This window comes from Cupressus sempervirens, chromosome 2, assembly GCF_028749045.1.
Source record: "Cupressus sempervirens isolate cs-2001-9-10 chromosome 2, ASM2874904v1, whole genome shotgun sequence".
Classification (NCBI taxonomy): Eukaryota; Viridiplantae; Streptophyta; class Pinopsida; order Cupressales; family Cupressaceae; genus Cupressus; species Cupressus sempervirens.
In genome coordinates this window covers 731,654,593-731,678,533 of record NC_143119.1, presented here as the reverse complement: position 1 = coordinate 731,678,533, position 23,941 = coordinate 731,654,593, and the positions used below count along the sequence as shown (strand labels likewise).

The following is a 23,941-nucleotide window of genomic DNA, read 5'->3' as shown; positions in this document are numbered from 1 at the left end:
GCAACTGATAGAGTACCATCTTTGGAAGCAGTTCACTTGCATTAGGTGGCAAGCCAGCACCATCAATCATCCATGGAGTTTCTTCATTAACGGAAGCAGGCTTTTGAGCAGTTATCAATTCATATAATCTTGCCTGCATCATTCAAAAGTTCAGATAAATTAATCTTTACTGAAAATATTATCCATTTCAAAAAGCATAAGTGGGAATTGGGGTATAGTATTAAATTAACTAACTAAAGATTGTTGATATAGTTAAAGTGCACTGAATTTCTCATGTGCTTTTTCACCAAAATGAAACTACCTAAGCCTGATCATGGTATGAAAAAAACATGTAAGAGCCAGCCATCTGATGAAAGGTATAATCCAGTCTCTAGAATTAGAAGCACTAGTAACCAAATGTTCAGACTTCATACTTTAAGCTTAAAGATGAGTCACCAAATAGGGCTATAAACTAGTTTTGGAAGAAGGACTAATCACCAGGTCAGAGGAAGTACACAATACCTAGAACTGAGGTTATGCAATAGAAGGCCCTTATAAACAGATTTCATGTTCACAATCCCAAAGCTTAACAGACCCTTCTCAACCATTGCACCATTAATCTGTACTAGTAATAGAAGGTTCATAAAAGGTAATATTAAGAGACATTGAGAATAAGGAATGTGGGGAAGAACAAGATGGAGCCCAGTACAGGGAAAAAGTTAAGCATCGTATTAACAGTTCAGGTTAATATTTTATGAGAATTAAACTAAAGTTGTCTTTTACAACTGAAAACAGGAAGGTAATTACTGTCTGGGCTAGCAGAAGAGGCAATTTATGAAAAGACAAAAGGCTCAAGATAAAACAGTCTCAAAATGAATGCTAAAAATAATCTTCCAAGATCAAAAATTTATAACAATATACCAGACAAATGTTTTTGCCTCCTTTATACTTTTTAAAATCCTCTATAAGCAAAAATATTGACTAGTCCATAAAATATGATTCCGAAGATACACTTGGATATTTCGTAAGCTTGAATTTTATCAGCAATTATATATCTCAAAATGTATGAGAATGTGAAATAGCACTCTTTAAAGTACCTAAAAATGAAAATAAAAATATTAAACTTGGCAAAAATTAAGTAGAACTGTTATGTGCACATGCCAAGAAAGTTAATTCAAAACCACATAAAATTTAAAAAACATTTGAATTCTAGCTCTTTCTGACCACTAAATTTTTGATGTGTGCAAGGAAAGAGCATATGAAAACTAGAATGAGGACGATGAAATTAACTAGCAAGAAATTGGCAGCTTGATTACCAAATTACATTAATATTGAATTCATTAAATCAATTAATGCCAAAATGAAAAAATAATATACAAATTTTAACCATGCCAATCTCGTAGATAACAAATAGAAATGTGTAAAGGCCAAACAACTAAACTGTGTCATTTGACTATGATACACACCCAATGGAGTATAGTGTACTGCAACTAAAGGAGATCTAATAGATGAACTAGAGAGAAACTTTAGAATGATAGTGAATCCAGCAATATACTGTCTATGATCTTTAAAAATAACAATTTTCCTGTAATGGGCACCCTAGAAATGCCCAAGAACTGAACCAAATGCTGATAGAAATTTAGTCAAATAATTTGCATCTAACTCTTAACTTCTCCGTTAAATGTTAAACCTTCTTTAAGGCTCCGGAAATAAAATGTTTGTTTGTTTTAATGTTTGTTTTAATGGCATAGATTTGAAACCATATAACATGAACAAGAAAGAATTTATAATAATATGCAAACTGAAGATTGAACTATTGCTGAAATAATATTGATTTTCAAACTAATAAAATCAAATACATAGCAGACTTTTCAACTCACTAATTACTCCAACATTATAACACAATGTTCCAGTAATGACTTCCCATCTTGCTGCTACAGTATCATGAATAGTGTCATGCTATAGTGACGTGAATAGTGTCACGCTACAGTAACGTGAATAGTGCTGCACTATAGTGCTGCTACAGTAAATTCTGCCTTCAATCAGTCCAAGACTCTCATAAAATCATCCCCCTTTAGAATGGCATAAGCATTGGACAAGAAGCGAGAATGATATGAGCAAACACCCAATCTGCCTATAGCTAGAAATGCACCCAATCTGTCTGTTAATGACACTGATGGCAATGAATTCCAAAGGCCAAACCCCAAGGGAATGACGTCTAGAATGTCACAAGAGAGGATAGATGTCCTCTAATGCCAAGAACAGCTCTACAATTCACACATCAATTTTCTTCTCATATTCAACCTGCCAAATGAAGCCACTAACGCTCCTTTTGATTCTTTCTCCAAAAGTCAAATTAACTCACATAAGCAATGTGGGACAAAAGATGTGCAATATAAAACATATTAAAATAATCACTTATGTCACCCTTAGGCGACCTTTTTTGATTTGCACACATTCCCATAAAATTTAATATTAAAGTAACACTTTAATATTTTACGACTAAATTAAATGTTACTTTAATAATACTTCAGGCATAAAAATATGTTAGCTATCGGACTCCAAACAACACGAGTAATAGCTCATCGGAAAGCTCTCGCCGAGTAGTATCAAATTCAATCACCAAAACTAGCCTCCCCTATGTCCTGTTGACTTACTAAGTATGCCTGAGACTGAGTAAATCAACTCCGTTTTGGCCCAAACTGGAGATGACTGGGCCAAAACACTCTAAGATCCCTTTAAACCCTTTGTTGGCCCTCGGGACCATGTAGAGCTAGGCTAATGCGCACACACATGATCAACTACTAAAGTGGGGGCATTACAGTCCGCCCCCCTTGAAATTGCTTGTTCTCAAGCAATCTCAGTCCAGCCTATTCAATAACCTGCTCACTCTCCCATGTAGCATCCTCCTCTGGCAAGTCTTTCCATTTGACCAAATACTCCTTAACTATCCTGGTTATGAGTTTCTTCTCTCGGGTGTCCAGAATCGCCTTAGGTACTAACATGAGCTTCCCCTCCTCATCCAAAGGGGGTAAATTTGTAGAAGGAACTACACCCTAACCAATGGCTTTCTTAAGCCTCGATAGATGAAATACATTGTGCACCCGACTACCCTCTAGAAGCTCAAGCTCATAGGCGACTTCGCCCACTATGCGAATCACCCTGTAGGGACCATAAAATCTAAGTTTCAGCTTCTCTGCTCTACTCCTTGAGCGATGACTACCTATATGGATGTAGCCTCAAATACACCATAACCCATACCTCGAAACTGCACTCTACCCTATGCTGATCAGCATACAACTTCTACTGATTTTAAGCCTATTGTATGTTCTCCTTAAGCGCTCTCAGGATATCTTGACTATCCTGTAATAAGTCTTTGGCATTGGGCACTCAGTTATTCTCCAAAACTAAATCCATGAAGCTGACTGCTTCATATCCATACAATGTCATAAATGGAGTCATCCTAATGGTCATGTGATATGTGGTATTGTAAATATACTGCCCCAAGTATAACCATTTGACCCGCACACTCTGCTATGCAGTCACATAGTTCTGCAAATAGCCTTCCACCCATTTATTTACTATCTCCGTCTGCCCATCTGTCTAAGGGTGGTAACTCATACTAGGTGAAAGATCTGTACCGCACAACCTAAACAACTCCTGCCAAAAGCCGCTCATGAACTTGCTATCCCTATCACTAACAATAAATCTCGGTATCCCATGCAACCTCAAAAACCTCTCTGAAGAATAAATCTGCCACCTAAGGTGTTGTATAAGTAGAAGGAATAGCAAAGAAGTGAGCAAAATTTGTCAATCTATCTACCACCGCATAAATACAATCTCTTCCCTACACTCGTGGTAAACCAGTGATGAAGTCCATAGAAATACTTTCCCATTTCTTGTCTGGAATGGGCAAGGGTTGTAGTAAACCTGCAGGAAACGTGTGCTCTCTCTTATTCTGCTAACAAACTGCACACTCCCTGACATACCTTTTAACATCATCCTTGAGCCCTCTCCATGAGAATTGCTCTCGGATCTACCTATAGGTCTTGAAAACCCCTGTATGCCCAACTGTAGGTGCATCATGAAATGCCCTCAAAATCTCCTCTCTAAACTATGATATAGGGATCAAATAAACCCTGTCTTGAAATTTGATCAACCCATCCAACAACGCATACCTGTCATCCTGAATGGTGCCCACCACTATCCTAGAAGCCCAATCATCTCTTGCATACTCCGCTGCAATTCGATCTCTCCAATCTCCTAAGACCTCTACCAGAGCACATAAGTGAGGTCTCCGATATAAAGCATCAGCCACCGTATTTTTCTTACCTTTGACAAACTATATATCAAAGTCATAAGCCTGCAATTTAATAACCCATTTTTGTTGCCGATCATTATGAACATGCTGGCTCACAAAGTATTTAATACTATTGTGATCAGTTTTGATCATAAAATGCCCACCTACCAAATATCATCGGAATTTGGCCAATGCATGCATTATGGCCAACATTTCCCTGTCGTAGATAGAATAACTCCTCTCAACTACTCGAAGCTTCCTACTCTCAAATGCAATGGGGTGTCTCAACTGTCTCAATACTGCTCCTATCTCGTCTCCTAAAGCATCACATTGAAGCTCAAATGGCTTCGTGAAATCAAGTAGAGCTAGAACCGGACAAGATGACATCACCTGTTTGAAGTGGTCAAAACATCTCTATGCTGCTTTTGTCCATGTGAGGGCTCCTTTCTTGGTAAGATTTGTCAAAGGTGCGGCAATTTGTGAGAATCCCCTAACGAACCTCCTGTAAAAAACACATAAACCGAAGAACCCCTTAAGTTGTGTGAGGTTTATGGGAGTAGGCCAATCTACAATAGCTCTAATCTTTTCAAGATCAACCCGAACACCATCGACACTAATGATATGCCCAAGGTAAAGGAGCTCGGTCATGCCAAATTCACATTTTGATTCCTTGGCATACAATGACTCTCTATCCAAAATAGATAACACCTTCTCCAAATGCTGCAAGTGCTCCTCCTAGGTCTTACTAAACACCAAGATGTCATCAAAGAACACCAAGACGAATCTCCTCAATTGCAATTAAACATCTAGTTCATACAACTCTGAAATGTGGCAGGTGCATTGGTTAGCCCAAATGAAATAACCATAAACTCGAAGTGGCCATAGTGACATCGGAAGGTTGTCTTCTCGATGTCCTCTGCTCTCATTCTGATCTAGTGGTATCTGGATCGTAAATCGATTTTGGTAAGAAGCGTGCACTATGCAACTCATCAATCGGCTCATCAATCCTAAAATGGGATACCTATTTTTAATTGTTTTCTTATTCAGTGCCCAATAATCGATGCACATGTGCATCGTCAAATCCTTCTTCTTCACTAGAACTACTGTTGAAGAAAAAGGGCTTTTGCTAGACCTGATGTGCCCCATCTCCAATAGTTCCTTAATTGCCTTCTCTATCTCATCCTTGTGTTTCTTAAGATGATGATAGGGGGTAATCATGACCAGTTTGGCTCCCTCCTCGAGCTCAATAACATGCTCTATTCCCCGGTCAGGAGGAAAACCATGTGGGGTATTGCCAAATACTTTGGCATGCTTGTCAAGTATCTCCTGGATATCTGGTGGATGACTCTTTACTTGTGGCTCCTATGTAGCTAGCATAATGAAACATTCTACTACCCACTCTATGTCGTTATGCCAAAAAAGTCTCTACATTCTCCTTATGGAGACTACTCTACAACTCCCATTCAAAAGTCCTCTAAGTACAACAGTTCTTCCCTCATGCTGGAGTCTCATCTCCAATTTTGCTAGGTTGAGTGTGAACTCAACTAGCGAGGCCATCCATGTCATGTTGAGGATGACATCATAGTCTCCCATGTCTACTACATAGAACTCATCCTCCAACTCATAGCCATCTCCAAACCTGATGTGAAGTTTAGATATCTTCCGCATGCATAACAATTTGTCACCATTAGCTACCATGACTCTAAACCAAGCATGTTCCTCAGTATGTAAACCTCTCATAGCTACTAGCCATGCATCTATGATGTTATGTGTAGCCCTAGTGTCAATGAGAGATCATTTTCTTTCCTTGGATAATACCCCCGACCCTAAATGTGATCGCCTTCTAAGCCCCTATCAATCGTGCCAATGACCTATCATCCATAGGAATGGTATTCTCCTCTGGAGTGCTACTCTCATCCGAATTAGAGTGTTGATCCTCCCCCTCTGACTGTGACTCCTCCGCTGAAAAATACTCCATTTGATTTGCCTTAGCTTTGAGAGGGCACTTATGAGATAACCCAAGGCTCTCTACAATGAAAACACAACTTCTTCCTCCTCAACTCATTTAGGGTGTCATTATGCAACTTCTTATTATCCCCTTTTGGCTGTGCATCCTGGTAAAAAGGTTTTTTGTCCTTATCCTCATCCTTCTTCGTATGTGAATCCCTAGGTTGAAATCTGCTCTTAAAAGAAGGTGCTAAATCACGAGTCTTCTTAGTTGCCTCATGTAATGTAGCCGAGTCATGCCCCTTGACCCAACCCCTTAAGGGATATAACAGTCTATCCATAAATGCACTACTAATCTCCTCTCTAAAATATCTGTAACCAACAGAGCTAACCTCTGAAATTCACTAATGTATGTCTCAACTAATCCCCACTACTTGAGCTGTGCCAACTCTTTAAACTGTAACTCGGGATCTTTGGTATCAAATCTCTCTATGAGTCTCTCAGTGAACTCCTCGTAAGATGTGATCTGACTATGCCCAAAGGTTACCATGTTGTGGTGGCACCACTCATGCACTAGACCATCCAAATGAATAGACGCATACTTGATAGCCTCCTCCTCAGGCGTAGGATTCAGCTAGAAGTATGTATCTACCTTTTGTACCCAAGCTCGTGCAGTCATCTTCCCTGAAGCATCATAATAAGGTAAAGAAAGTTTTCCAGCTTTCTTTCTCAACTCAAAATTTTGAATCCTCCCTCTTGCTCTACGCATGTGTCTCATCCTCACATCCATATAATCTCTAAGGAAAATATCTGCCTGAAACTCCGGTCCACTTGCCTCCCAATCCCTCCTAAACTGACCCTATAACTCAGTAATCTCGTTTACTAGTTGAATCGGATCTTTGGGTGGAAAGGTGGGTAGAAGAGGGTCTCAAGCTCGCTATTTGAGCTGGGTGTGCAACCTGTCTATAGTTATCAGCCTCATTCTCATTGTTGCCTTGTCCATTATTATTACCATTAATGTTATTCTCAAGACCATTGTTGTTGCCTCGGCCTCCATTATTATCATTGCCCCCATTTCCATTGTTTGCATCACCTAGATTAATATTGATGCCATCTATCTAGCTATCTAGCCATAAGCTGCAACATCATATCCATTCTCCTATTCTGCTCTTGTTGCATATGTTGCCCCTCATCTAACGTACCTAGTAACCATATGAACATTACCTCCTCCTGATCTCGACCGGCATTCCTGCCTCTGCCTAGTCCTGTATTCCTGTCATCTCGGTCACCCACGTCGCTGTCTTGTTCAAAGAATATCTCCTCTGTGTCTATACGACTAGATTCTATGTCCACCTAAACAGATGAACTAGACTACTCATTCTGTGAGTCCGAATCTTTGTTGTCTTGCTCTGGTATGGCAGAAGTAAATGGCCTCTGTCACATGCTCAAACATACATTCTTAACCTGTTTTATTTCTGATTTTAGTGTTTTGACATTTCGTCAATCACTTTTTCCTCTATCTAGTTGTTCCAAATTCCCGATAAGGCCTCCATAGGATGGCAGGACTTAAAGCTCCGATATCATTGTAATGGGCACCCTAGAAATGACCAAAAACTAAACCAACTACTGATAGGAGTTTACTCAAATAATTTGCATCCAACTCTTAATTTCTTCGTTAAATGTTAAATCTTTTTTATGGCTCCGGAAATAAAATGTTTGTTTGTTTTAATGTCTTTGCATAGATTTGAAGCCATATAACATAAACAAGAAGGAACTTATAATAATATGCAAACTGAAGATTGAACTACTGCTGAAATAATATTGAATTTCAAACTAATAAAATCAGATACATAGCAGACTTTTCAACTCACTAATTCCAGTAATGACTTCCCATCTTGCTGCTACAATAACATGACCATCCTTGTATTTTCCGTTTTTGACACTAGAACTGATCTATGCTACTCGACTATACCAGAAATATTATCTCGTTAACCAAGTTTGTGAGCTGTATGTGGTTGAACGTAGACTATTTTTACCTATGACTAAGAGTTTATAATAAGTCCTCTGATATCTCTATCATACCCTTGTAATTATATTGATCATCTATCTCTCCTCTATTATTCTTCTACCAATTCCCTTGACTCATTATTGCTTCTCCTATATTTCATGATTCCTGCACACTGTATATGTGAACTGGACTAATCTTGTTCCTGTTTTTGCTTATGACTTTTGCCTAGGCAGATATATGTGATTTGAATGGCTATAAATGTCTCCAAAGTTTGCTGTTCATTTGTTGTGTGTCTCTGCGAGCGACATCTCATTTCCCTAATCCGTAGTATTAGAAAGGCCATATAATAGAGTATACAATAATGCCTGAAATGGATGATTTATATGTCAATATATATCTTGTTTCAGTCAATGGTCATGTGATGTAATGACCCTCACTATAAAGGCCACAGAAACCCTCAAACTGAACTTAGGAATTTTGTCAAACACTTGGCGTGTAACAGTAACAATATTCAGAATATGGTAATTTCAGATTTGATGCTTTCAGAATATAATCACAGAATTACAATATATATAAAGCCATTGAACTATATTTCAATTACAATGCAATAAATTCTGAAATTATTTTATTACCAATTCTGGACTGATTATTACAATGACTGTATGACAGCGAATTTACCCAAAAATTGACATATATTTCAGAATGCAAGAACCTGGTTTGAAGAACTATGGAAGAACACCACGTTTTGCTGCAGGTCGTTGATGAAGACCTCCAACCGCACCCCCAAACTGTCCTTAATTTGCTGCTGCTGCCCAAACTAGCAGGGCCGTACCTGGCCATACCTGTACGGCTGCTGAAATAAAATAATATTAGGGTTTTGGGACCCCCAAATGCAAGGAAAATGGGCGCCTAGGGTTAGGTAGTAACCCTGTAAAACCATAAAAAATAACTCCAAGGGGTTGAGGAGATATGAGCAATTATGTGGTTCCGAACCCTGCTTTGCCAATTCTGAAAATGCACTTATTCTGTCTTCAAACTCTTGTCAAATGCTTCTCCAATGATAGGGCAAATCTGAAATCCTTATTCCAACCAAAAACAAACCCTAACAACGAATTCTCAATAAGCTCCAATGAGATGGCTGAATACCAACTCCAATTATGCAACAATTCAGGTGATATTTCACACCCTCAAAGTCGCCAATCCAAGGGAGTGATTCGTTCCCAAAGATCGAATAATTTGCAGATCCAAAGTCCACAAATGTCTTCACAATGAAGAAGTAGAAGAGTTCTCCAATCCAAGCATGTCCAAATGAGAGGCCCAGCCCTCTATTTATTCACTTTTCTAAGAAGTTGCTAGAACTTCTAGAAACATCCTTTATAATTTCTCATTATAATGCACTTTTTATAATAAAGTAATTTTATAAAATAAAAAGTGCAACTCAAATTAAAATTATAACATGTGGGCCCCAATATCACATAATGATAAAATATAACCTCTTAACACTTCTTCAAGAGCAAGATATGACTATCTGATCCGCAGAATTGACTCTCTTTCCACACCATTTGCCTACGAGAGTCTGGAATAGGCAAATCCATGATCAATGCCCTGTCGAACTAAAGAGGGGACATTACAGTCCGCCCCTCCTGAAATTGCTTGGCCTCAAGCAATCACAACGCCGGGTGCTGCAAAATAGCCTCCCCCTCCCAAGTAGCATCCTCAACAGGTAAATCTTTCCACTTAACCAAGTATTCCCTGATCACCCTTCTACGAAGCTGCTTTTCTCTGCTCTCCAGGATGGATTCTGGTACTAAAATCAATTTTCCCTCATCATCTAAAGGAGGTAATACTGCAGAAGGCACCACATTCTGACCCAACGCCTTCTTGAGGCGTGACACATGAAACACATTGTGCACTCTGCTGTCTGCGGGAAGCTCCAACTCATAAGCCACTTCACCAACTCGCCTGATAATCCTGAATGGTCCATAATAGCGTGGCTTAAGTTTCTCTGCCCCACTCTTCTGAAGAGTAGATTGCCTGTATGGCTGCAACATGAGGTAAACCATATCATCTACCTCAAAACTACGCTCAGTTCTCTTCTGGTCTGCATACTGCTTCTGCTGGTTCTGAGCTCTTGCAATATTGTCTTTGAGGGTAGCAACTATATCCTTACTCTCCTGTAATAATTCACCTGCACTGGGTACCCGGCTGTCGCTCAACAACAAATCCAAGAAACTAGGTGCTTCATAACTGTAAAGTGCCATGAAGGGTGTCATCTGTATAGTCATATGATATGTAGTATTGTAACAATACTCGCAGAGATATATCCATCTGACCCAAGCTCGCTGCTGAGCTGCCACATAATTCCTTAAATACCCTTCCACCCATTTGTTCACAATTTCTGTCTGACCATCGGTTTGTGGGTGATAGCTAGTGTTGGGTGTAAGCTCCGTGCCACATAATCGGAATACCTCCTGCCAAAAGTGACTCATGAAACGGCTATCCCTATCACTCACAATGTTCTGAGGCAAGCCGTGCAATCTGAAAACCTCCCGAAAGAAAACCTCTGCCACCTGAGCTGCTGAATGTGTAGTGGTGATAGGAAAGAAATGAGCATATTTCGTTAATCTATCTACCACCACATAAATACAATCTCGTCCTTGTACCTTGGGCAAACCTGTGATAAAGTCCATGGAGATGCATTCCCACTTCCTGTCGGGAATCGGAAGTGGCTGTAGGAGCCCTGCTGGATAGCTGTGTTCTTGTTTGTTTTGCTGGCAAACAAAACACTCTCGAACATACTGCAAAACATCAGCTTTCAGCCCCTTCCAAGTGAACCGCTCTCGAACTGACTTGTAAGTCTTGAAGTACCCGGGATGGCCTGCTGTCGGTGAGTCGTGAAGTGCTCTCATAATCAGTTGCTTAACCTTCGATCCTGGGACCAGGTAAATCCTGTTCTTGTAAATGATCAAATCATCCACAAGTGTGTATCTGGTATCAATCACTGTTCCCTCTACTATATCGGAGGCCCATGTATCCCTGGCATACTCTGCTATAATCAAGTGTCGCCAATCCTCTGATATCTGAACCATAAGAGTGAGGTGTGGCCTTCGAGATAGAGCATCTGCAACAACATTCTGAGTTCCCTTGACATATGAGATGTCAAAATCATATGCCTGCAACTTACCCACTTTTGTTGGCGATCATTCAGGTCCTTCTGTCCCAAGAAATGCCTCAGACTGTTATGATCAGTTTTAATACAAAACTTGCTACCCACAAGATATTGTCTGAATTTGGCCAAAGCATGCATGATGGCCAACATCTCCTTATCATATATACTGAATGAACGCTCAGGGCCTCTGAGCTTCCTGCTCTCATAAGCTATGGGGTGCTTATTCTGCATAAGTACAGCACCTACTCCCTCTCCAGATGCATCACATTGAAGCTCAAATGGCTTCGTGAAATCAGGTAATGCTAGAACTGGGCACGTAGTCATTATCTCCTTAAATCTCATAAAACAGTCCTGTGCCTTCTGAGTCCACACAAATTCCCCTTTTTTCAGTAAATCTGTCATGGGAGCTGCATGTCGTGAGTAACCACTGACAAACCTGCGATAAAAACCACATAAACCAAGGAACCCCCTCAACTGTGTAAGGTTCTCTGGTGGAGGCCAATCAACAATAGCGCGAATCTTTTCAGGATCCATCCGCACTCCCTCTGCACTAATGATGTGTCCTAAATATAACAGCTCGGTCATCCCTAAGTCACATTTGGACTCCTTTGCATACAAGGACTCCTTCTGTAGAATGCTCAACACCGTCTCCAAATGCTCTAGATGCTCCTGCCATGATCGGCTATAGATCAAAATGTCATCAAAAAACACCAGCACGAATTTCCTCAACTGATGGTGGAAAACTCTGTTCATAGTGGACTGGAAAGTGGCAGGTGCATTGGTCAGACCGAAAGGCATGACTACAAACTCAAAGTGCCCACAATGACATCTGAAAGCAGTTTTCTCAATATCCTGTTCACGGACTCTGATCTGGTGATATCCTGATCTCAAATCAATTTTCGTGAAATAACAGGCCCCATGCAATTCATCTATCAACTCATCAATGCGAGGAATAGGATACCTGTTCTTAATGGTTCTCTTATTTAATGCCCTGTAATCAATACACATCCGAAGCGTTCCATCCTTCTTTTTTACCAAAACAACAGAAGATGCAAAAGGTGACTTACTAGGTCGGATGTGCCCCATAGCTAGCAACTCCTCAATGGTCCTTTCGATCTCATCCTTGAGTCGCTTTGGATGTCGATATGGTGTGATCATGATAGGTTTAGCACCTTCCTCCAGTTCAATAATATGCTCAATACCTCTGTCCGGTGGCCTGCCTGGTGGAATCTCACTGAATACCTTTTCGTACTTAATCCTCAACTTCTGAATATCAGGATGATATTCCGCCTTATGTTGCTCCTCCTGTGTAGGTATCAAAGTACAAACTGCTGCCCACTCTATATCATTATGCCTAGTTAATCTCTCCAGCCGCCTAAATGAGATAGTCCTGATGTCTCCATTACGGATAGCCTTTAGCACATGAATCCTACCATTCATTTCGAATTGTATCTCCATATCCTCTAATCTCAGGGTAACCACCTTCAATGAATGTAGCCACTGCATCCCAAGTACTATGTCCATGTCACCCATGTTGACCACATGATAATCCGCCTTAAACTCATAGTTGTTCAAGCGCAAAGGTAAGTCTCGTACCATCTTGTCACAACGAAGAGTGTATCCATCAGCTACCTTGACTCTTAGTCCTTCGAACTCCTCAGTAATGAGTCCACGCTTCTCTACAAATCGTGCATCAATGAAATTATGCGTGGCACCTGTGTCCAACAATGTAATAACCTTCTGTCCAGCCAAGACTCCCCGAAGTCTGAAAGATCCCTCTCTCTGGATACTAGACAGTCGTGCTTCCTGTAAATGTAGCTCTGTTTCCTGCCTTTGCCCTGCACTGTCTATCTCCTGCTCTCCCTCTGCTTCATCAGGATCCTCATCATGATGTTCTGAACCATCTGAATCTGAGCCTTCGTAATAAGCCCACATTGCCCGGTTGGCCTTCCCTTTTGGCCTCATAGGACAGTCATGGCCGTACTCATACGGGCCTTTGCAATAGAAGCATAGCTTCTTCCTACGCAAGTCATTAAGTGTCTCCTTGTCCAGCCTCTTACTTTCTTCCTTAGGTAGCTGTGCCTCTCTATGAAAGGGTTTCCTGTCCTTATCTTTTCCTGAAGGGAAACTCTTGGCCTGAAATTTATTTTTAGAAGCTAAAGAGGAATCCATGTCACGAGCTTTCTTAATGGCTTCCTGCAAAGTGGGAGGGTTGAGAGCTTTAATCCACCCTCTCAACGGATCAACTGACCCATCCATAAATAAAACCAATAGCCTTCGTTCAGATACATCTGTTACTAACACTGCAAGTTTCTGAAACTCTGAAATGTATGTTTCCAATGAGCCCCACTGTTTAAGCTGGGCTAATTCCTTGAAATGGAGTTCTGGATCTTTCTTATCAAAACGTTCAATCAGTCTCTCCGTAAACTCCACATATGAGGTAATGTGTGCATGGCCCATAGTGATCATACCATGATGCCACCATTCATGTGCTAACCCATCCAGGTGAATTGCTGCATACTTAATAGCTTCTTCCTCAGACATAGGATTCAATTGAAAGTATGTGTCAAGCTTTTGAACCCAAGCTCTTGCTGTAGACTTCCCCGAGCCATCATAATATGGTAACTGTAGTTTTCCTACTTTCTTTCGTAGCTCATAGTTCTAAGTCTTGTCTTGTCCACGGGGCATATGCTTCATCCGCACATCCATATACTCTCTAAAGGTGATTGCAGCTGTAAAATCTGGTCCTCCTGCTTCCCAATCTCTCCTCAGCTGATCCTGTATGTCAATGATCTGGGGCTCTGGTACCGGCTGCTCTGGAGCTCTAGGAAGGAACGTAGGAATCATAGGCCTCGAACTTACTGTCCGAGCTTGCTGGGGGGCATGACCGAAATTGTTCCCAATTTGTTCGCCTCCATTATGTCTCTCATCCTGATTATTCCCATTCTGATTGTGACCATTCTGATTATTTCCTCCACCTATGTTAGCGTTCAACCCCATTTGTCGAGCCATCATCTGCATCATAAGCTCCATTCTCTGATTCTGTTCTTGTGCTCTTTGTTCGGCTAATCGCTGTCCCTGTGCCAGGGTGTCTAATAACTGTAAAAATCTTTCCTCTTGCGGATCTGGACCGGCATTCCCGCCTCTATCCATATTGTAGTTGTAGTCTTGATCAAAAAATACCTCCCCTGTGTCTGTATGACTGGATTCTATGTCCACCTGGATAGATGAGCTAGACTGTTCGCTCTGCAGGTCAAAAATCCTATCTTGTCTTGCTTTGGTATTGCGAAAATTATAAGGTCTTTGTCGCATGCTCTGATTTTAGTGTTTTGACATTTCGTCAAACACTTTCCCTCCTATCCAGCTGTTCCAAATTCCCTATAAGACTTCCACAGGATGGCAGGACTTATAGCTCTGATACCACTGTAATGACCCTCACTATAAAGGCCACAGAAACCCTCAAACTGAACTTAGGAATTTTGTCAAACACTTGGCGTGTAACAGTAACAATATTCAGAATATGGTAATTTCAGATTTGATGCTTTCAGAATATAATCACAGAATTACAATATATATAAAGCCATTGAACTATATTTCAATTACAATGCAATAAATTCTGAAATTATTTTATTACCAATTCTGGACTGATTATTACAATGACTGTATGACAGCGAATTTACCCAAAAATTGACATATATTTCAGAATTCAAGAACCTGGTTTGAAGAACTATGGAAGAACACCACGTTTTGCTGCAGGTCGTTGATGAAGACCTCCAACCGCACCCCCAAACTGTCCTTAATTTGCTGCTGCTGCCCAAACTAGCAGGGCCGTACCAGGCCGTACCTGTACGGCTGCTGAAATAAAATAATATTAGGGTTTTGGGACCCCCAAATGCAAGGAAAATGGGCGCCTCGGGTTAGCTAGTAACCCTGTAAAACCATAAAAAATAACTCCAAGGGGTTGAGGAGATATGAGCAATTATGTGGTTCCGAACCCTGCTTTGCCAATTCTGAAAATGCACTTATTCTGTCTTCAAACTCTTGTCAAATGCTTCTCCAATGATAGGGCAAATCTGAAATCCTTATTCCAACCAAAAACAAACCCTAACAACGAATTCTCAATAAGCTCCAATGAGATGGCTGAATACCAACTCCAATTATGCAACAATTCAGGTGATATTTCACACCCTCAAAGTCGCCAATCCAAGGGAGTGATTCGTTCCCAAAGATCGAATAATTTGCAGATCCAAAGTCCACAAATGTCTTCACAATGAAGAAGTAGAAGAGTTCTCCAATCCAAGCATGTCCAAATGAGAGGCCCAGCCCTCTATTTATTCACTTTTCTAAGAAGTTGCTAGAACTTCTAGAAACATCCTTTATAATTTCTCATTATAATGCACTTTTTATAATAAAGTAATTTTATAAAATAAAAAGTGCAACTCAAATTAAAATTATAACATGTGGGCCCCAATATCACATAATGATAAAATATAACCTCTTAACACTTCTTCAAGAGCAAGATATGACTATCTGATCCGCAGAATTGACTCTCTTTCCACACCATTTGCCTACGAGAGTCTGGAATAGGCAAATCCATGATCAATGCCCTGTCGAACTAAAGAGGGGACATTACATGTGAGATCATATTAATGTAGGGTTATGTCTTTTAGTCATGGCTCAAATCTGAGATTGCACCTTGATAATCTCGTAACAGAAGAATTAGTATTAATTCATAATGAGTTCTTACTTTGTTACGTGAATTCTTAAGATTTAAATTTTCCAAAGATAGTTCATCTTGACACTATCAATACTCGAGAGGTTATCTTTGTGATGTGGATTAGAAAACTCCTTTAGTCATCTTTCTTGTCTTAGCTGCTGTCCATCAATCTGTAAAGCCAGAGCGGCAATATCTCACAAGTGTCAACTCGTTGTCTAACATATCGGTGTTGACTTTCTTCCCAAAATGATACGTAGATCTATTGCAATGAATGTCTTCATTCATGAGAAAGGAATTATAGTTCTTTTAGACATTGTCCATTTTGACCCATCTCCCAAGATATTGCAAACTATCGACAATACATCATTTCCTTGTAATCTTTCCCATTTCAATTCTCATAGACTCCACCTTACAATCTTTTTGAACAAATCACTCAGTTAGATGTCTATCTCAATCTCATACGTGTAGTTGCTCATTAGTAAGGATTAGATGAGGTGTCATTCAAATTGTTGTATTCTGGTTTGTAGTTATTTGGACTCTTCTCTTATCATTTCAAATCGTCATTATATTCACTAATTTACTATTTATTTATTAATTCTATATTATTACAATTTGTTATTACATCTCTTTTAAGTTTGGGATATATATATATATATATATATATATCAAATTATATATTAATTTTGATTTTACTTGCATAAACACAATTATACACATTATGTAATTACTTTAATTTATTATTTTATTTATTTAATCTTATATTTTAATTAATTGTCATCTAAGAAAAAGGGGACATTACACAAAAAATATTAACATCTACTTTTGCCGCCTACAGATGGGGAAGGAACAACGAACCTCCAATAGAACTACAAGTAAGTCAGCGTGATCGAAACTAAAGATAGTTTGGTAGGTGCATTACGCAAGTCATTGGTAACTTATTTAATATATTAACAATGAGCAAAGATGCTCAATAAATAAGCTTACAATATTTACAAAATAAGCAAGTTTCTTAAAAGAAACAACAAAGAAGATCAAAGATGATCTTATCAGCTAAGATTACAATAAAGTACACCATTGAGCATTAAATAAATAATAAAACATTATTTTAATACCCTCCCTTAATGCTCAATCTATCAACAACACCAATAAAGCCCCTGAATTTTACAAACTTACCTGGACTGAGCGACTTAGTGAGGATATTTATTGTTTGATCTGTTGTTGGAACATACAACAACTGAATGTATATGTCTTCAACAAGTCGCCTAATGAAGTGACAATTAATTTCCACATGCTTGGTCCTTTCATGGAAGGCTGGATTCTTGGAAAGTTTGAGAACTCCCTGATTATCACAAAACAAAGGAGTCAAACCTACTTGAGATAAATGTGTATCTGCAAGCAATCATCGAAGCCAAACTGCATCACAAGATGCTTTAATAGCTCCACGTTACTCTGCTTCTACTGAAGAGACAGCCATAGTTTGTTGCTACTTACTAGTCCATGTAACTGCACCAATCCCAAACTGAACACATACCCAGATGTTGATTTTATGTCATCAATTGAACCTTCCCAATCTGAATTTGTGAAACCAAGAAGTCTAGGATCTTGCCTCCAAGCGTACAAGAGTCCAAAATCAGAAGTGCCCTTCACATAATGCAGCACACGCTTTTTTGCTACCCAATGATTAGCCATAACGGTTGTCATGAAGTGTGAAATGTAGCTCACTCCTAAACTAAGACTAGTTGCTTGAATAATGATTCATCTACTGTAGGTGAATCCGGCTTGGGTGACAACTTAAGCCCTTTTGACATGGGTGCAAGGTAGGTTTGCAATCCTGCATTTAGAACTTATCTAGAACAGTTCACAGGGAGATGAAGATATTGCTCTTTGTTTGCCAAACCTCAACACTAAGAAAATAATGGATATGTCCTAAATATGTCATGTAAAATGAGATGCACAAACTATGTTTAAGCTCACCAATCAACTATTATGAGCTCCTGACAATGCTCAAGTCATAAACATATACAACCAACAAAATCTCATTACCAACCTGTTTGACATACAAAGTAGGATCAGATGGACATCTCTGATAGCCATGATCTATGAGGTACTTATCAATCTCAATGTACCAAGCTTGAGCAAACTATTTCAAGCCATAGAGTGCTTTTACTAGTCTGCACATCTTGTGTTCTTGAATGACGACCTTGAACCCTAGAGGCTGAGTAATATAGACTTCTTTCAACTCACCATTGAGAAAAGCACTCTTGACATCCATCTGATGAACTTTCCAACCAAATGAGGCTAATAAGGCAAGGGCAAGCCAAATGGTACTCATCTTCGTTGTAGGATCAAAAGTCTCCTCATACTCAATGCCTTCCTTTTGTGAGAACCCCCTAGCAATGAGATGTGTTTGTACTTGTCAAGGGTTCCATTAAGTTTGTATTTCATCTTTTACACCCATTTGCAGCTAATGGGCTTCTTCCCTAAAGGAAGATCAGAAAGGACTCAAGTGTGGTTCTTTTGAAGACCGATATTCGGCTTCCATAAACACTATGAAACTTGGCCATGAGAGAAAACTTAACTATATGTTGTCATTTTCTCTTGTTTCTAGATGATCTACCCTCAATGGGCTAAGCATGACGAAGATCACCAATACTCTTAGACCACCATTGAGGTCGGAGACTAGAAGAACCAACATTGAATGTAGGAGCTAGAACTGGTACTAGATCTAGAATAGGTTCAACTAGGGGAAGATTGCCAACATCCAAGATTTGGATTCGTTGTAGCTAGATGCTAACGAGTGCCCAAGACAATCTTATCAAGGCAGCGATATTCAAATATGGTCATCATTCGCTACTTCCAAGTGTTGTAGTTTCTGCCATTGAAACATTGACAGCCTTCCAAACATGATGTTGGTCAATGAAGCCATATTGACATTTTTGGAGACACAAAAAACAAGAAACTATATAGATGTTGATTACACAAAACTCTATGCACAAATTTCAATGCAAGAAAGAAACATTTCAATACAATTTTGCTAGCACAAAAATCAAGGGACAAATTTTGAGACAATTTCTCAAAATAACCTAGAAAATATCTACAATAAGAATGAAAATATGATGACATGGAAATACAGGCATGGAAATTGAGGTAGCCAAACAATATTGATGACAACCCAAATGAGATCTTGAAAATCCCATCAAGAATCTGTAATCAAATTTCAAATCCGACAAGACAACTGAGAGGGTCGAACAAAACCCTAGCTGAATTCAAAATCTTCACAAAAATGGCAGATTTAAGTTGTAAGAAGTGATGGAACAGAAAAACAATGGCCATAGATCAATGTTAGAGGATTTTTAAAACTCTAGATGGCAACAAAAATAGAAGAGAATGGGTTGAAGTGCCCCAAAAATGGTCATGATATTGTAGAAAAATGGGCTTAAAAATGATTAAAAACAGTCGTGATTTTGCAAAAAAAATAAGCAAAAACAACCAAAGACCAGTTAAAAAATGGATGTATGGGATGCACAAGGCAAGAACGACCATAAGCAACTGCCAAAAACACAATCACAAATTGTCAACAACCGAACGTGTAGGTAATGGGTTTTTTCCTGACAAAAAAAAACAACACACAAGAACCTCAAAAAAGAGCCATGAATAGACAAGAAAACATGCAGAGGGTTTGTAGAGTGAATGGTGATGAAATAAACCCTAGTCGAGTTCGCACTTTTGCAAGAAACAAAGTTATTTCAAAAAAAATTGAAGAAACAAGGTTGGTGAAGAAATTACAAATTGTCAAAAAGAAAAACTAGCTAAGACTTCGATACCATATTACACAAGTAATTGGTAAATTATTTGATGTATTAACAATGAGCAAAGACACTCAATAAATAAACTTACAATATTATAGAATACAAAAGTTTTTGAAAAGAAACTACAAATAAATCAAAGACGATCTTATCACCTAAGATTACAATAAAGTACATTATTGAGCATTAAATAAAGAATACAACATTAATTTAATAAGGTATCCTAGACAACCATGCCCATCAAGGTGACAAACCACCTTCAAGCTATGTTGCAAAATAGAGTGGAAATTACCAACACAATCAACGTTGACAGGCTAAGCCAAAATAATTGTAAGCCATAAAAGGAATCAACAATGAAGTCACCACTTGAAGACAACCATGTCATTAACCTTATGGTCTTTGCGGTAAGCATCAAAAGGAAGCTAGTCATCGCTAAGATAAATATAACGCGGAAGAAGTTGACAAATATCATCATTGATGAAGGCTCTTGAGCCAATGTGTGAGTAGAAGAAACCTAGAAGTCCCTAGGGAAGCCAACACTTTGCCCACCAACCTTCCACTCGGTAAGTATTTGACTAGCATGGCATTAAGCGTTTGGGTACATTGATGACACAAAAGGTAACAACTGGCACAACGTTTTTTCTTGTATTACATAGTTATCCATTAAAAAAGAGGCATATGATGCATTTCTTGCGAAGTTTGATTGATCATTGCCAAGGCAAATCATAAAATAAAAGCAAAATAATTTGTTCATTGAAACTAGAGGGAGGGGGGGAGTACATCAATGAATTGATTAGAGTGGGGTCCTCAAGCTAGAAGATTGTTCTAAAGATAAGATGAGTTCGTTGAATTGACTACTACATTGGCAAAATGGAGGACTATGAGGTATTTTCACCAACCTCTACTTTTCTTAAAGCTAAAACTCTTGCTGAAGAGAAAGGGAAGAGAGTGTGTAAAGTTACGAGCAATACAAGCATGGAAATTGGAAAGTAAATAATAATGAAGAATATGCAGAGGCCATTGTTGAACTCATACTCTCGGCAAATCTATAAATCACTCTTGGCCTAGTTATCGTTGTTTTTATCTTGGCAGGCACTTGGCAATAAGGAGTACAAGGAAGAGAACTAGTTTGGCATCACTCACAAGTAGAAGAAAATATCCCATATGGATTCCACCACTCACACAACAACACTTAATTTCTACGTACAATCTTCATGCTCAATCAGTTACATATTGTAAAACATTTTTGTCCTATGCTCCTTATAGCATTTGTACGACACCTTCTCACTAGTTTTGATGGTGAAAGATATTTCCTAACTGATTTTTTGTTATCACTTAGAAAACACACTAATTTTAATCATGTTTTGGAGTTTGGGGATTTAAAAATTGAGACTTTTTATGTATTTTGATTGCAAAATGTTATTACACATTTAATTATTAATTTCTAGTGATTTTGGTGTTATTCACAAGTGATTAAAGGTTTCTTTGTACTCAAATTATACAATTATTTTCTTTGTCGTACTCCATCATTTTGGTTGCCAAGGAGAAACGGTATGTTATCCCTTTAGAAGTTTTTTTGAACATTGTCTTCCACATTCAAATTTTTGTGCATAGATGTGAGCTTAGAAGAAGATCTTTTGTGTTTGATTCAAGCTGCAATCTCAATTAGTGTAGGCGCCCAGACATAGAAACGTGGTAACATCTCTTTGTTTGCAAATTAGGTGGACAAAATAAACAAATTCACCGATAGACAAGGATACTTATACATGCTACAAACAACTGCTAGTACCAATACAAATAATTTCAACATAGGAGAAAAAGATACTTGATGATGCCATAACTATCAAAAGATCTGATCACCATAATTTTGCATACATTTTTGTACCATTAAAGATATCAGCATGAAACAATTGTAATGACCCTGCTCAAATCTAACCTTATAATGCTGATTGAAGGCTCAAAGAATTTCGTCAAACACTTCACATACAAGGTTCATATGACTGATATAACATTTCAGTTTTCTTTAATGACTCTTTTCCTCAATTAGCATCAATGAGAATGTTTACAAATGACTCTAAATTGACTAAACAATGACCTAACATGAATATGCAACTTATTTTGACAATATTCAATGCATATATGTGACTGAAACTACTTGCAATATGCAACTACAGCCACTAGTAATTATAACAAACACTTTGGATGCAACCTAAGATGACATTTATGCACTTACAACCAAGTGGTATTTTAACAAACATTTGGTATGCATAATTATAACATTATTTATGCCAAAAGGAGAACCTACAGCCAATTGACATTTTGACAAACAATTGGCATGCAAACTAATAAGTTGGTCATGAATGGCAATAACATATTCAATTACAATAGTAGTTAACCAACAACTTATATCTCCTTCTTTGCAATAAAATGTCTACTAGAATGATGCTATGAATTGGTCAAGACTCTTGGCTTACAATTGTTTGACAATAGTGCCAAATTTGATTTTTTGAGTATTCACTTATAGTAGCTATTTAAATGCCTATGATGACAATGCAAACTACTTAGTGAATGCAAGAAGAACCTGATAATGATGACGCCCAATGCTGTTGATGAAGAAATAATAAAAATCCAATGTGATAGGCACCTTCCAACCTCAAATCAAAATGCTCAAGCTGTGCCCTGTTCTTGCCTGGCAAAAGTTTAGATAATTAATTGCAGCACCAAACGCCTTCCAATTTGCCCCAAAAAACGATTGTCGTGACGCTAGGAATTGAATGCAACAATACCCAGAATGATTGGCCTCCTCAATTGAAAGGTATGAGCAAAAACATGAGAGTCACATAACCTCCCCTGCTCAATAACATAATCAATCTCAGCAATACATCAGCTGCTGAAGTAACTTCTCCATCAAATGCATCAATACATCAGCTGTTGCAAGTACAATAATACATCAACTATTGTACTCAAATAATCTCCACCATGAAGCACAAGATTGGACTTCTGAAGTAAAGCCCACAATCAGCAATAATTTAGCTGGTATTTCACAGCCTCAAAATTGCGTAACCAATGAGGGTTTTCATCCTCAAAGGGTCCTCCAATGGCTGCAACCCTAGCTGGCTTCTCCACCACCAAAAAGTCATCAATTCAAACAACAATTCTTGGATGATGAGAATGAGGCCCATGATTGTCTATTTATACTTTTTCCTCAAGAGGTCGGCCCAAAATCTAGAAGCTTCTAGAAATTATTTTATTTTTATTAAGTGACTTTATGATATATTATTTTATTTAAGTCACTTTATTAAATTAATTAAATATAAAGTTACCTTTTAATATTTATTTATTTGATAACTTTATAAATAATTAACTTAATACCATTTATTTAAATAATTAAAATAATCAATTAGTCATCCTCATAAAATATGCATTATTTTGGACAACTTAATTAATTAAATTAATTAAATCAAATTACTTCCAAAACAGGGACATTACAACAATGCAAGATTATTTCGTAATTAAACATACATTTTGGTTTATCAAAAAAAAGGAAAAGAATTCACCTAGAGACGATAGAAAACAGCTTATGAAGGAAGATAAGAATTGATATCATATTAATAGGGAAAAACTGTGCACAATATTTTCAATCAAGCCTACTAATTGCTCAATATTGTAATGTCCCCATTTTTGGTGAGATTCTGCAGATGATTGTTTCAGTTTATTATAGTTACCCTCGTGAGCTGACAAGGTGATTAAGGGGTCCCAATTCTAGACTTACTATTTTTAGTAAGACTATTTTTGACAATTACTAGTTTTGGCAAGGCAGTGGGTGGCTCGAGTAGTTGGTTGTCACCTGCAATGCATGTGGTTATTAATTGCATGCACTTTTATTTATTAATTAATTATTAAAGTCACATTATTATTATAATGATATTAAGAGATATTACCAAAAGAGTTGTATTGGACAGTTTCATGAGTTGAGTTCTTTTGGGAAACTTTCGCAGTTTCTAAAGTTGTGTTC

At 38.3% G+C, this 23,941-nt stretch overlaps 1 protein-coding gene across 10 annotated transcripts in view; it reads right to left on the bottom strand.

The window, feature by feature from the left end:
* The window catches only part of LOC149575463 (inositol hexakisphosphate and diphosphoinositol-pentakisphosphate kinase VIP2-like), a 272,894-nt gene that overhangs the window by 97,747 nt on the left and 151,206 nt on the right, over nucleotides 1-23,941 (bottom strand). For all 10 annotated transcript variants that reach the window (XM_089815209.1, XM_089815206.1, XM_089815210.1 and 7 more), the window contains one exon: nucleotides 17-133. In XM_089815209.1, coding sequence (XP_089671335.1) covers nucleotides 17-133 — 117 coding nt within the window. The remainder of the gene's footprint in view (nucleotides 1-16; nucleotides 134-23,941) is intronic.